General features: G+C 36.6%; 2 protein-coding genes across 2 annotated transcripts; one reads left to right on the forward strand and one right to left on the reverse strand.

Annotated features, from left to right (window-relative positions):
- Positions 1 to 3,147: 3,147 nt before the first annotated feature.
- On the reverse strand, positions 3,148 to 5,628 carry LOC114187520 (glucan endo-1,3-beta-glucosidase 12-like). Its single transcript, XM_028075787.1, has 3 exons — positions 5,394 to 5,628; positions 4,580 to 5,317; positions 3,148 to 3,337 (listed from the first exon to the last, which is right to left on the reverse strand). The coding sequence occupies exons 1-3, from the start codon at positions 5,467 to 5,469 to the stop codon at positions 3,306 to 3,308; spliced, it is 846 nt and encodes a 281-aa protein (XP_027931588.1). The 5' UTR covers positions 5,470 to 5,628; the 3' UTR covers positions 3,148 to 3,305.
- Positions 5,629 to 7,296: 1,668 nt separating this feature from the next.
- Positions 7,297 to 8,626, forward strand: LOC114188317. The gene is made up of 2 exons (XM_028076913.1): positions 7,297 to 7,422; positions 7,859 to 8,626. The coding sequence occupies exons 1-2, from the start codon at positions 7,297 to 7,299 to the stop codon at positions 8,624 to 8,626; spliced, it is 894 nt and encodes a 297-aa protein (XP_027932714.1).
- The last annotated feature ends 4,793 nt before the right edge of the window (positions 8,627 to 13,419 follow it).

Consider the following 13,419-nt stretch of genomic DNA (forward strand, 5'->3'; position numbering starts at 1 on the left):
AACTCACAAGATAATGCATATTTTATTCATATTGGACGATAGGTTGGTCATAGAAACAATTTTCATACCTTGAGACAAAGGTAGGACTACTGTACGCGTTTCAAGTTCAATTAGATGTGCAACAAATTGTCAATTTTCCCATACTGGAAGGTTAGTGTTATTTTACCTTGAAGATGGAATTTTGATGGTTGTGTTTTACTTTTTATGCATTATTATTCATGTAGAATGGGTGTTTGCAGACATCTTACTATTGTAGAAATTGTCATTGCCATGTTGACAAGTCGATATAAGGATAGCTATGTCATTGGAGCAGATAAGGTTAAATTTGTTTATATTTTCATTCAATCATGATATTCATAAATTATAAAATTGTTGATGTGGTTTAATTACATGTTTGCTTTCTGTAATTATAAAATCTTGATTTTTTAAGTTTCAATATTCAAAATTCTCGTTTTTGTTTAGACACGTGTAACTTTTAGAATTAGACTATTCTTCTTAACGTATGTTGGATATTGATTTTTGATTCTGTTATAATATATTTCTTTGTAAGGAAGTTACTTTTGTGATATCTTATTGTAGGATATTGACTTTTGGTTCTAATATAATATATTTCAAGGTGTATTTCCATTTGATAGATAGTAACTCTTTTATTGGTGGCTTAAAATCTTTTATCCAATTTGGATAGGAAATACGTGTAATAAGAAACCTAATTTAATAGAAATTTAAAAAGCTTGGGATATTAGCGTAATTGATAGTGTGTGCGTCAATTAGTAGGTATACCCACTAGCATAAGCCATAAAAATCTGATAAAAAGTACTACGCTAATTTTCATGAAAAATATGAAAAAAATAAATGAAAAATAAAACATGAAAAACATGAAAGAACTTTTAACTATTGAAAGAACTTGGTTGGATTAATTTGAATATGGTGGAACAAGGGTCGTGGAGTAGTTATTCTCGTGTTGTCATGGATAATTAATTTGTACACTGTTGCAAATGGTTGATATGCATGAGATGGTGGCTGGGAAAATGTTGATAGGTACCATGAGCTAGGAAAGCATGTTTTGGGAAAAAGTTGGGATTGTGGATTGTGGTGCCTCAACAACTGATATGAGATTATTGTGGACATTGTGTACATAGTCACTGGAGGAAAATCACTACAGAAAAGTCATGACCTTGTGTGCAAAAATAATTGCCATAACATGAGGACCACTTACTTCATCATCATCTTTGATTCTCTTCATTTTGTTCTCTTTCACATTTCCTACTTCAATGGTATCTCTTTGGCTGCATTAGTCATGTCTCTCAAGTAATCATGCATTTTCTTTTTCATGCCAATTAGTCATAAACTTAAGTCAATAAATCAACTCAACCAACCCTCTCATTAATTTTTTTTTCTTTTTCATGTCTTTTTCAGTAATACATCCAAAAGCCTTGTTGCCTATGTTGGAGACAATGTTGTGGAGACTCAAGCAATCATCTCTTCCTCCCAAGAGAAGTCCTCAAAGCGTCCCATGTGACAAGGGTGGTGGGGTCCTAGGATGTCCCATGGGTTGAGTTCAGTGAACAACAAGTCCATGTTGTTGAGGAGCCAAACTCAAGATTTTGATCACAACCAATGGTTGTTTGAGACCAAAGGGACTTATGGCAGAGTGAATGCTTTTTGGCAGGGAGATCAGAACACTTTTGAAGGAGTTAGCATAGCAGATTTCATGGACAAACCTTGGAAACCACTAATTAGGAAGATTAGAATCCCAAAGGCTATACTTAGCCCTTACAAGTGTATGTATATACATGAATCATTATCAGTTTTCATAGTACCAGCAGACTGTGTCTTTATATTTGTTGACTACTTGGGCCATTTTGGGTTAGAAGCTTGATATATATAGGCTGCCAAGCTCTTTTTTTTATAAGTGTTCATTTAAAGTAGTTTGTTTACTATTTTTAATTTTTATTTTATAAGTGTTTACTATCTATAAAAGAAAATAGTTGCCTAGAAAATAATGCATGCATTTTTTTTTTTAAATCACATTGGGTAAGTTTTTATTGATTGTTATAGTTATCATAAATGTTTTCGTAAATGATAATACTAAAATAAACAGAATGAACAAAAAATTAAATAAATTATAAAAAAAAATCAAACCAATACTCATTGCTTGTTTGAAAAAAAATGATGAAAAATAAATAAAAAATATAGACTACGCTTATTTTTCCAAGTGCTATCTATAAGTACATCGATAGACAACACTGTCTTTAGGAAGTGCTATCTTTTCAATAATACATAGATAGCGCTTGTTGAGCCAAACGTTGTCTATAAGATGTCATTAGATAGCGCTTTTTTACAAACGCTATCTATTAATAGATACCGCTCCAATAGATAGCGCTTAAAAAACGCTATCTATTAGCAAAAAAAACGCTGTCTATTGACAATTTTGGCATAGTGCATATTTCACGGATTGTTGTAATTATTATGGGCCTTCTACTATTGTTCCTCTTAATGGTACTGAATTAGCTTTTAGATTGATAATTAAAAAAACTATCATAAAATGTACACAATAATATTTGTGTAAATAAAATATATTATTTTTATGCCCGTTGTTATAAATTCAGCGTAAAAAGAGATTTTTTACATCAGTTTACATTAAGATATGTCTTTTTACATTCACATATAATAAACCAATCTAAAAAATCTTGTTATCAAATGGACACGATATTTTAATAAAGATGAATTTTTCTATATTAATTGTTTAAGGTGCCATATATAAAATCACTTTTTTTATATCGGCTGTATATATATTTTTACTTAGATTGATCATACTTTGTTTTTTCATTCTATTTTCTTTATATATATTTCTTTTTTTATTAAAATTATTAATAAGTAAAAGTATTAATATTATGGTTCACAATCTAAAGTATGTACTCTGATTGTCATGTTATAAAAATTCATATTTAATAAGTGAATAATGACAATTCTAATACTGGAGGTGGGACTAATCTTTGATCCAACAGACCAAAAATAATATGTGACCGAAAAAATAAAAATAAAAAGAAATTTCACTTCAAATTCTGTACGAGAATTGTTTTTTTGTTCACTATGGGTGATTTTGAAAGTTTCACAAAAGGGGCATGCATAAAACCCATGAAAATATTAGGAAAAAAAACGATAGTTATAACATTAATAATAGCAGAAGGAAAGACATCCTAGGTAGTTCCAATAAAGCATGGGACCATGGAATTAATTATTATTACATCAAAAACTTATGTCGGGATGAGGGAATATTGGAAATGTCTCCAAACATGTGTCACCTAAGTCAACATGAAGTTGCATTTGTCATAGCCTGTGCAAAAACATGTGTTTCATGAAACAAAATAAACACAAGTTAGTGTAATTATACTTAGCACTAACACACAAAATTTAATTTAAGTTATACGATTTCCTAAACACACGTTAGTGTAATTAATTTTGGTTTTTATATTCTATTTTAACTTAATAATTAAGTTTCTATTTTAAGAAAAAAAAATACTTAATTGAGATTTTATTTTTGTAAAAGAAAAAAAAAAAGACACGAACAGTCTCTCTTATTAAATTAATATTAACATCATTTCTGGAAATGTTATTTGTCAAGACTTGAGTCTCTCATATGCAAAATCTGGATATGTCATGCATAGAAAGTCTAGGTCTTTTTCTACTTAGAATATGTCTCTAGTCAAAATTAAAAGGGTTCTAAAGCAAAAAATATTCAGATTTTAACATGTGATACATCTAAATTTTAAATCTTCAAACTTTCAAATATTGTTAACATCAATTTACATAAATTATCACATTAAATCGTTTTACGAAAACATGAACTCAATTAAATAAAAAACAAATATAAAGACTAAAAATAATAAAAGATCTATGATGTGAAATAGAAAAGAAATGATAAAAACTTCATTTATTTTTAGTTTTATTCTGTGATAAGGAGACATTGAATTAAAAAGTTAGTGGTTGGTATAATAAACAGAAATTAAAATAATTTAATAAAATAATGAAATATAGGAATCGTTTAAAACCAAGTTATATTATCTTAAAATTTTAAAAATAATAAGTAATCAAATATTTTTTTTTAAAAAAAAAACAACTATTATTATATAAAATAGCGAATATCATATTTAACAATACAAATCTTTTACCAAAAAAATCGAATTATAAGCTAACTTATATGACAAATTTATTCACTTTCCAAATTTATTAGTTTAAAAATTATTCAAAGTTTATGGGTAAAATATGATTTTATCACTTTAAGATATGAAAAATTTTGGTTTTATTTTCTCAAAAAAACAATTGTCAATATTTTATTCCCAAATTTTAATGCTGTTTTTAGCTTTATAAGTTATTTATAAGCATTTCTACCCGAGATAATATAAAGAAAAACTGAAAAGATTTTTTTTTCAAAAGATACTTTTAACTAATGTTTAAGTTAGAAAAAATAATTCAGTGAATTTATACATAGAAATTTATATAAACCCAAATAACTTTTCTTAATGGATTATACTGGTTAAACCCTATTAATATTTCTTATTGTTGCATAATTACTTACTTGGATCAACAGTGACGAGCATGGCAGTTCCACCAAAGTCACAAGTGCCTCCACCAATCTTAGTGTTCTGCCAGTAACTATTGAAGGCAAAGGAAGCATGAGACAGTAGAGTGTTGGGCTGGAAGCAGAGCCCATTGGGCTGAATTGATTTGCAATCTGCTCCAGACCCACAGGCATAGTCCATGGCCTCCTGAATGATCGGGTCTGGAACTGTGGGCTTTGCCACACACCAAAGGGCGTACTGTGGGGGCCTTTTGCGGTGCGCGGAGGGTGAAGGTGGCGGTGGGAATACCACAGGTGGCAGGTACACCAGTGGTGATGGGCTTAGACTTGGAACACTCTTTGGTGGACCTAGTGGGCTTGGAGAATGCTTTGGTGGGCTTGAAGAAATATAAGGAGGTGGTGGTGAAGTAACAATGCTTCTTGGGCTTGGGGGCCCATGAGATGCTTGGCTTGGAAGAGGTGAAAATGCTGGGTGACTAGGGTTGCCAATGCCACCTATGCTTGGAGGGGCCAATGATGGAGCAATGGAAGTTGATGGTGCTAGTGAATTGTAAGGTGGCAAGGGCAGGGAAGAAGGAAACCCATGTGAATTAAAATCTGAGAACCCAAATGAGTCAAATGGTGAATACTTGTTCAAACGTTTTAGGGATTTTACTTTCAGCTTCTTGGAGGATTTAATGAGGGTGTATTTATGGATTCTGTGACCCGTTATACCTCTTCCATGATACATAGCATCTGAAACACAAGAAAAAGAAAAAATTAGGGTCACTACAGTGACCAAAAATGAAGAAAACTATGATGTGGACTTTACCACACATAGGCAAAAGAGTGGAAGCTAGCATTGAGAAGCAAAGAATTGAAATGGTGAGTCTAAGAATTGAATCCATTGTGGAAGAATTGGTATCGGAAGAGAGTGGAGAGGAATTGGCACATGCATTGCAATATAAGGAGCCCTAGTAAAGTGAGAAGGCTTCGAAGATGAACAAAAGTTATGATTCTGTGGTTCACTTTAGTTTCGTTGGTGTCACTTTGTGAGATGTGGATGAGCACAATAGCAATGCATGGATTTTGATATTAGAGTGAGATTTTGTTGTGTAGAATATATGCTTACTTGGACATGAGCCTTGGTCTTGCTTGTTTGCCACTCAAAGAACCAGATGAGATTTTGGGTCATTTTATACATGTGTATGTAAAATTGGGTGATTAAGCTTCTTCCATTCAGATGCCAAAAAGCATTTTGATGCAAAATATCATGATGGCTATTTTTTTTTTCTTTGGTGATTTATTTTCTAATGATCCTTTTATAATTTTTTTTATTTAATTTAGTTATTCAATTTTTTTAAAAATGTTTAATTTGGTTTTTATTTATTTTTTATTTAATTTAGTCTTTTTTTTAAATAATCTAATTTTGTTCTTTTCGATTTATTACCAAATTAATAATTAAACACAATTACAACTTATATATACATGTTAAAATATTTTTCTTATAATTTATACATCAAATCACTTTACCTAAATATTCAAATTATTTAATTTTTTACATCCTATCTAAATATTCAAATTTTTTACACAACTGGAGGTTTAAATTGAACCTAAAAATAATAAAAAGACTAAAATGAACCAAAATAATAAATTAGAAAACTGAATCAATAATTAATTTTTTTTTCTAATCACTTTGACAAAAGTATCAGTTGAAAACTCAACTAAAATCAGTGTTAATTAGTACAATTAGTTTAAATATTTTTTATGCTAGTGTGAACATTTTTATATGTAAAGAAATATATTTTTATAAAAATAGAATATAAACAATTTTGTAACAACACTAAAACAAGCTCATTTTTATTAGCTAGTTATTTGTAATCTATGCTATTATATAAAAGAATTTTATTCTTTTTATAGACTTTATTTATAATTTTATTCCTTTATGTGTTTATTTTAAATTAGAATAATTATTTTATTAATTTTTTTTATTTTTTATTATCATAAAAAAATAATGAACATGTAAGATTTTTCGAAACCTACAAATTGGTCAATAAAATATATGTGAAAATAATTTCAAAAGATATGACATACAAATTGTATTATACTTAGGCGGTCAGGATCGACATGGTTAATTATCCGGTCCGAACCGCCTGTGGCTAGTCCTATCTTAAAAAGAATAGACGGTTAGTTAACTGAACAAGACAACAACACACATAACGATTAAGGCCACTACTCCAAAGAATAACACATAAGTAAAAAATGTCAACCTCAAACTTAGGAAATTATAGTGGGGCTTCTATTGTCAAATCACAAGTATGAGACTTGGGCCTGGCCTAGGCCCATTCAAAGACTGAACATTAGCCCAACGCAATAATAAAGGGTCCAGCCCATTAGAAAGGAAAAACATAATTAATGGCTCTATAAATACATGTGGACCCCAACAATTAAAGGTACACTTTCATTAATTCACTAATCTGTGATTTGACTTTTGAGAGTCTTTACTGACTTGATCGTCGGAGTTCTTTCCGCAGATAACCCCTTAAGGGTCCAAACCGTCAACATTAGAAGAAGACACATCCAAACCGAGGAGTAACTAGTCTGAGAAGTCATTGATTGGGGTAAGATATGATTTGTGTTACCTGATATTATGTTATTGTTTTCGTAGGAACAATTGGCGCCCATCGTGGGGCACGAGTTAGTATCTTACCACAACAATCCGAGAACTTGCAAATATGGTTTCCACACGTAGCAAAGATGGAATTATGAACGAACCTGAGGCAGGACCAAGCATGCCTACAACTAACAACTTGAATTTGGCTGCTATCTTGGAAGGGCAGGCCAAGATGCAACAAGAGCTCGTTGATCTTAAGAAGTATAGTGCTGACGAAATGGAAGCACTAAGGTAGGAGAACTCCAGGCTGAGAAGGAAGATTGAACCTCATCTCACCCAAAAGGGGAAGGGTAGGGAGGTACCAGAGGACCTCAAAACCCCAAAACCCTAGTGCACCAACCCAGCGAGGAGGAAAGTGAATATAACCCTACCCTACACACTTTCACCACCACTCAAGAAAAACCCACCATATCCGCCCACTGGGTGAACACCCAACACGCGCCCACCCTCCCGGCACACCCCATAACTACCCATCATGCCACTACCCTTCCCACCACCCATATCCCTCCCCATCATTACGCCACAACATTCCCCACCATATCTAACACCCTATACCACCACACCAACCCAAACGCTGTCATCCCTTTGTTGATGTCATCACCACCACCCCTCTTCCCAACTAGTGGGAACCCTTCACGCTGGAACACTATGCCGAGGACACAGACCCTGATGAACACCTCAAAGTGTATGTTACCCACGTTGCTCTATACACATATGAGGATGTTGTTTTCTACAAGGCGTTCCCTACCTCCCTAAAAGGACCAGCCTTGGAATGGTTCACCTCTTTGCCGCCATACTCCATCGATTGTTTCGACACCCTCTCCAATCTCTTCACCACCCACTTCGCACGAAGTCGCCCTCACAAAGCCACGCCACTATCCCTCCTCAGCGTCAAACAGAAAAAAGACGAGACGCTAAGGGCCTTCATAGACTGCTTCGACAAAGCTGCCCTCCAAATGGCAAACTTAACCCAAGAAATGATCTTGCAATGTTTGACCCTCACACTAAAACCTGGCCCATTCGTCGACAACATCTATCTTAAACCATCGGCCTCTATGCACGAGCTCAAGCTGTGTGCTACAAATTACATTCGTATGGAGGAAATGAAAGCCTTGCACATCAGATTCTGTACCGACTACATGCCTTCAGCTCTTAAGATCGACAAACCACCATCACAATTAGATTCGAGGCCTAGAGAGCCTAAACCACCCCGATTTTTTAGATATGCCCCGCTAAGCATTCCTCGATCTCGCCTCCTAGACGAAGCCCTACAAGCGGACCTTATCCCTTTACCCCGCAAAACCCTCAACCCACCCAACGTCGACATGACCAAATACTGCAAGTATCATCGAAATAATGGCCACACTACAAATGAGTGTAAAGCGTTATAGGATAAGATTGAAGAATTGATACGCGTTGGCCACCTGAGGCAATTCGTCAAAAAGGACAAATAATACAACTCTAGGTAATTCGACAACCGCATCCCCACACGCGATCACCATAGCAATACCCGCCAACAAGATAATATTCGTAGAGACCAACCCCAGCCCACACCGACATCAACCACACAGATCCGCCCCAGCTATGCGGCACCATAAACACCTTTGCAGCATCTAGTCTATCAACCACATCACCTGCTCACACCATAGACGGAGAATGCCGCCCATAACTTTCACTAACACCGATTTTCATGGCGTCGACCAACAACAGGACAACCCCATGGTCATCATCATAGAGCTCGAGAACTTCGAGGTCAAGAAAGTCATTATAGACCAATGGAGCTTAGTAGACATCCTGTACTGGACGACCTACCAAAAACTCCAACTACCCATCACAAATATGGTACCGTACGACGAGCCTATATATGGATTTTTCGGGGAAAAATTATCCACGTGTGGGTATATCGATCTTCATGTCGTGTTTCGCGAAGGATACCAAACAGAAACCATCCCCGTTTGTTTCTTGGTTGTTGAGGCACCCACATCCTACAACGTCCTTCTAGGACAATCTTCCCTTAACACCCTGGCAGCCATAGTCTCCACACCCTACTTAGCGATGGAGTTCTCGTTCTCCTTCGACGACATCATCACCATCCATGGTGATCAAAGACTCGCGCACGAATGCTACATTGCGAGTTTGAGACCCCAGGAGCCCGCTCTTGCAATCCACAATATTGAACGACAACCTAGTTCTGGCCTAACTCTATCCGGTGAAGACCTAGATCCCATAATAGGGTGCGATTCGCGCATCGAGCCAGTAGAAGATACAAAAGCCTTGGAGATAACACATGGAAGAATTCTTAAACTAGGCGTGGGCTTGCAACGGGATGACCATGACATAATCGCACCAATGCTAAAAGATAACACTGACTTGTTTGCCTGGTCAGCTGCAGACTTGTCCTGCGTTGATCCTCAAGTTCCCGTTCAGAAACTGTCCATACACAAGGAAGCTAGGTACGTCTCCCAAAAGAAGAGAAAGTTGGGAGATAAACGACGACTAGCAGTAAAAGTAGAAGTGGAAAAGTTACTAGATGTTGGATTCATCGCTGAAGCCCACTACATGACCTGACTGGCCAATGTTGTCCTTGTCAAGAAAGCTAGTGGCAAATGGTGGATATGTGTTGACTATACGGACCTAAATAAGGCATGCCCCAAAGACTTATATCCTCTACCTAGCATTGATAGGTTAGTAGATAGCGCAGCCGGAAACAAAGTGCTCAACTTCCTAGACGCCTACTCCGGATACAATCAAATACCTATGGCTCCATCTGACATGATCAAAACTGCCTTCATAACTGAAGATGGCAATTACTTCTACTGAGTCATGCCCTTTGGACTAAAAAATGCAGGCGCTACCTATCAGAGGTTAATGGATAAAGTGTTTAGCCACCTGATGGACAAGTGTGTCAAAGTGTACGTAGATGACATGGTTGTCAAATCCCTCAATCACCTTGAACATTCAAAGGATCTATCTGAAGTATTTTCCGCACTACAAAAGTATAATCTCAGACTTAACCCGGAAAAATGTGTTTTCGACATAGATAACAGAAAAATTTTAGGCTTCATGCTAACACAACGAGGAAACGAGGCAAACTCTGAGAAATGCAAGGCCATAATTGAAATGCGCAGCCCAACCAATGTCAAAGTAGTACAACGCTTAGTGGGTCGCCTCATCACCATATCCAGATTCTTACCAAAGTTAGCGGATCAAACCCGACCCATCATCCAACTCCTCAAAAATTTCGCACAGTTCTCTTGGAGCGAAGATTGTGAGCGCATTTTCCAGAACCTTAAAACTACCCTGACATCCCCTCCGATCCTCCGCAAACCAGACATATGCCTCCCTTTACTAATATACATCACAACCACTAACTATACAGTTAGTGCCGCCTTGGTCCAGGAGTCAGTCGATGTTCAGTATCCAGTGTACTTTGTTAGTTAATCTTTACAAGACCCGAAAACCAGATATCAAATGGTGGAAAAACTAGCCTTATCCGTCCTTACTTCCAAAACCACTAGATTGTCGTCAAAACAGACTACCTCTTCCAAAAGATCCTCTAGAAACCCGATCTAGTGGGACAAATGTCATCTTGGGTCGTAGAACTATTTGAATTCAACATCCGCTATGAACCACACGGCCCAATCAAAGCCCAATGCCTACTCGACTTCAACAACGATCTTCAACACACCCCAAAAGAGGAAAAATGGATACTATATGTTGATGTTTCGTCCAACCCAAAAGGAGTCGGCGCTGACATCGTCCTAGAAGGCCCAAACCATATACTCTTCAAAAATCGTTACACTTCGCCTTCAAAACCTCCAAAAATTAGGCCGAATATGAAGTCATCCTAGTCGGACTATCCTTAGCACGAGAAGTCGAAGTATGCGCATTGACATGTAAAACGGACTCCAAATTAATAGTTGGCCACCTCAATGATCAGTTTCATATTAAAGATGCAACTATGCTCCAATACTACCACCTGGTCCGCAACATCATGAAATCTGGCTTCGACGAAGTAAAGATACAACATATAACAAGAGGAGATAATACGCGAGCAGACGCCTTGTCCAAACTGGCAAGTACAAAACATAAAGGACGACACAAGTCTCTACTACAACAGACACTAGCGGCACCTTCAACAACAAACATAAGTCTAAACTTAGACAAGTCCGACAACTGGATGACTCCCTACATCCAATATCTGAAAATCGAAAACCCCCCACCAAACGCCGACAAGGGATAGCCATCAAAAGCCGCACGATATACAATGGTTGATGAGGATTTATGCAAACCTGGATACAGACAACCCCTACTTAAGTGCATTACGAAGGAATAAGCAGATTACGTAATCTGGGAAATCCATGAAGGGATATGCGGATACCACTCGAGATCACGGATCATGATGAACATAATACTCAAAGCCGACTACTTTTGGTCAACCATGGAAGTAGATTGTCATATCTTTGTCAAGAAATGTATACCATCTCAGAAACATGGCACCCTCATTCACCAGAAGCAAGAGCAATTGCACTCCATACTCTCCCTGTGGCCATTCGCAAAGTGGGGAATGGATATTTTGGGACCGTTTACTCCTGACAAGGGGCAACTCAAGTTCCTCATTGTAGGAATTGATTACTTCACAAAGTGGATAGAAGCTAAACCACTAGCCACAATCACAGCACAACAGGTCCAACAATTTGTATGAAAGAATATAATATGCAGGTATAGGGTGCCACACACTATGATAACTGGCAATGGTCAACAATTCATAGATAAGGAACTCGCCAAATTCTATACCGACCTAGGGATCAAACATATCACCAACTCAGTGGAACATCCACAAACCAACGGACAAGTGGAAGCCGCCAACAAAGTCATATTAGTTGAGTTGCGCAAAAGATTAGATGGAGCAAAAGGTAGATGGCCAGAGGAATTGTTTGAAGTATTGTGGGCTTACAGATGTACCCCCCAGTCCACTACCAATGAATCTCCATTCAGTTTAGTATATGGGGCAGAAGCAATGATATCAGTCGAGATCGGGGAAATATCCTTATGAAGATAGGTATACGACTACAACAAAAACCAATAAAATCTATGTGCTAGCCTAGAGTTACTAACAAAACTTCGAGAAAAAGTGCAGATCAGAAACATGGTAGTAAAACAAAGAGCGGCGAGAAAATATAACTCAAAGCTTTGTCTGCAAACTTTCGTCAAAGGGGACTTGATATGGAGAATGGCCAGCAGTGCAAGAAAGAAAGATGTCAAGTTCTCGGCTAATTGGGAAGGACCGTATAGAATACGGGAGGATTCAGGGAGAAGCGCCTACAAGTTAGAACAATTATTAGGAGAAGAGATACCGAACATGTGGAATGTGTCTCACCTCAAGTTCTACTTTAGTTAAGGTCGCCAATGTAATCATCACAAACAATTTGTAACCCTGGGTGTACTCTTTTTCCTCACCTGACATTTTTCCCTAATTAGGGTTTTGGTCGAGGAGTTTTTAACGAGGCACCCCAATGTTATGAATAAAAACAAGGGTTCTTCACATATTCATTGGCCAAATAAAATTTTCTTAAGTTCACCACCACTTACCAAAGTAAGCGGCCTGGGTTGAATACTTACTAAATGAATTATTTTCTTAAGTTCCCCACCACTTACCAAAGTAAGCGGCCTGGGTCGAACACTTACTCATTAAATTATTTTCTTAAGTTCCCCACCATTTACCAAATTAAGCGGCCTAGTTCGAACACTTACTCATTAAATTATTTTTTTAAGTTCCCCACTACTTACCAAAGTAAGCGGCCTGGGTCGAATACTTACTTATTGAATTATTTTCTTAAGTTCCCTACCATTTACCAAAGTAAGCGGCCTGGGTCGAAAACTTATTCATTAAATTATTTCCTAAAGTTCCCCACCATTTACTAAAGTAAGCGGCCTGGGTCGAATACTTACTAAATGAATTATTTTCTTAAGTTCCCCACCACTTACCAAAGTAAGCGGCCTAGGTCAAACACTTACTCATTAAATTATTTTCTTAAGTCCCCACCACTTACCAGAGTAAGTGGCCTGGGTCGAATAATCACTCAAATAATTTTCTTAAAAGTTCCCCACCACTTACCAAAGTAAGCGGTCTGAGTCGAACATATTACATAATCACAGTTAATGCAACACACAATCATAACTC

Source organism: Vigna unguiculata, chromosome 6 (genome assembly GCF_004118075.2).
Source record: "Vigna unguiculata cultivar IT97K-499-35 chromosome 6, ASM411807v1, whole genome shotgun sequence".
Taxonomy (NCBI): domain Eukaryota; kingdom Viridiplantae; phylum Streptophyta; class Magnoliopsida; order Fabales; family Fabaceae; genus Vigna; species Vigna unguiculata.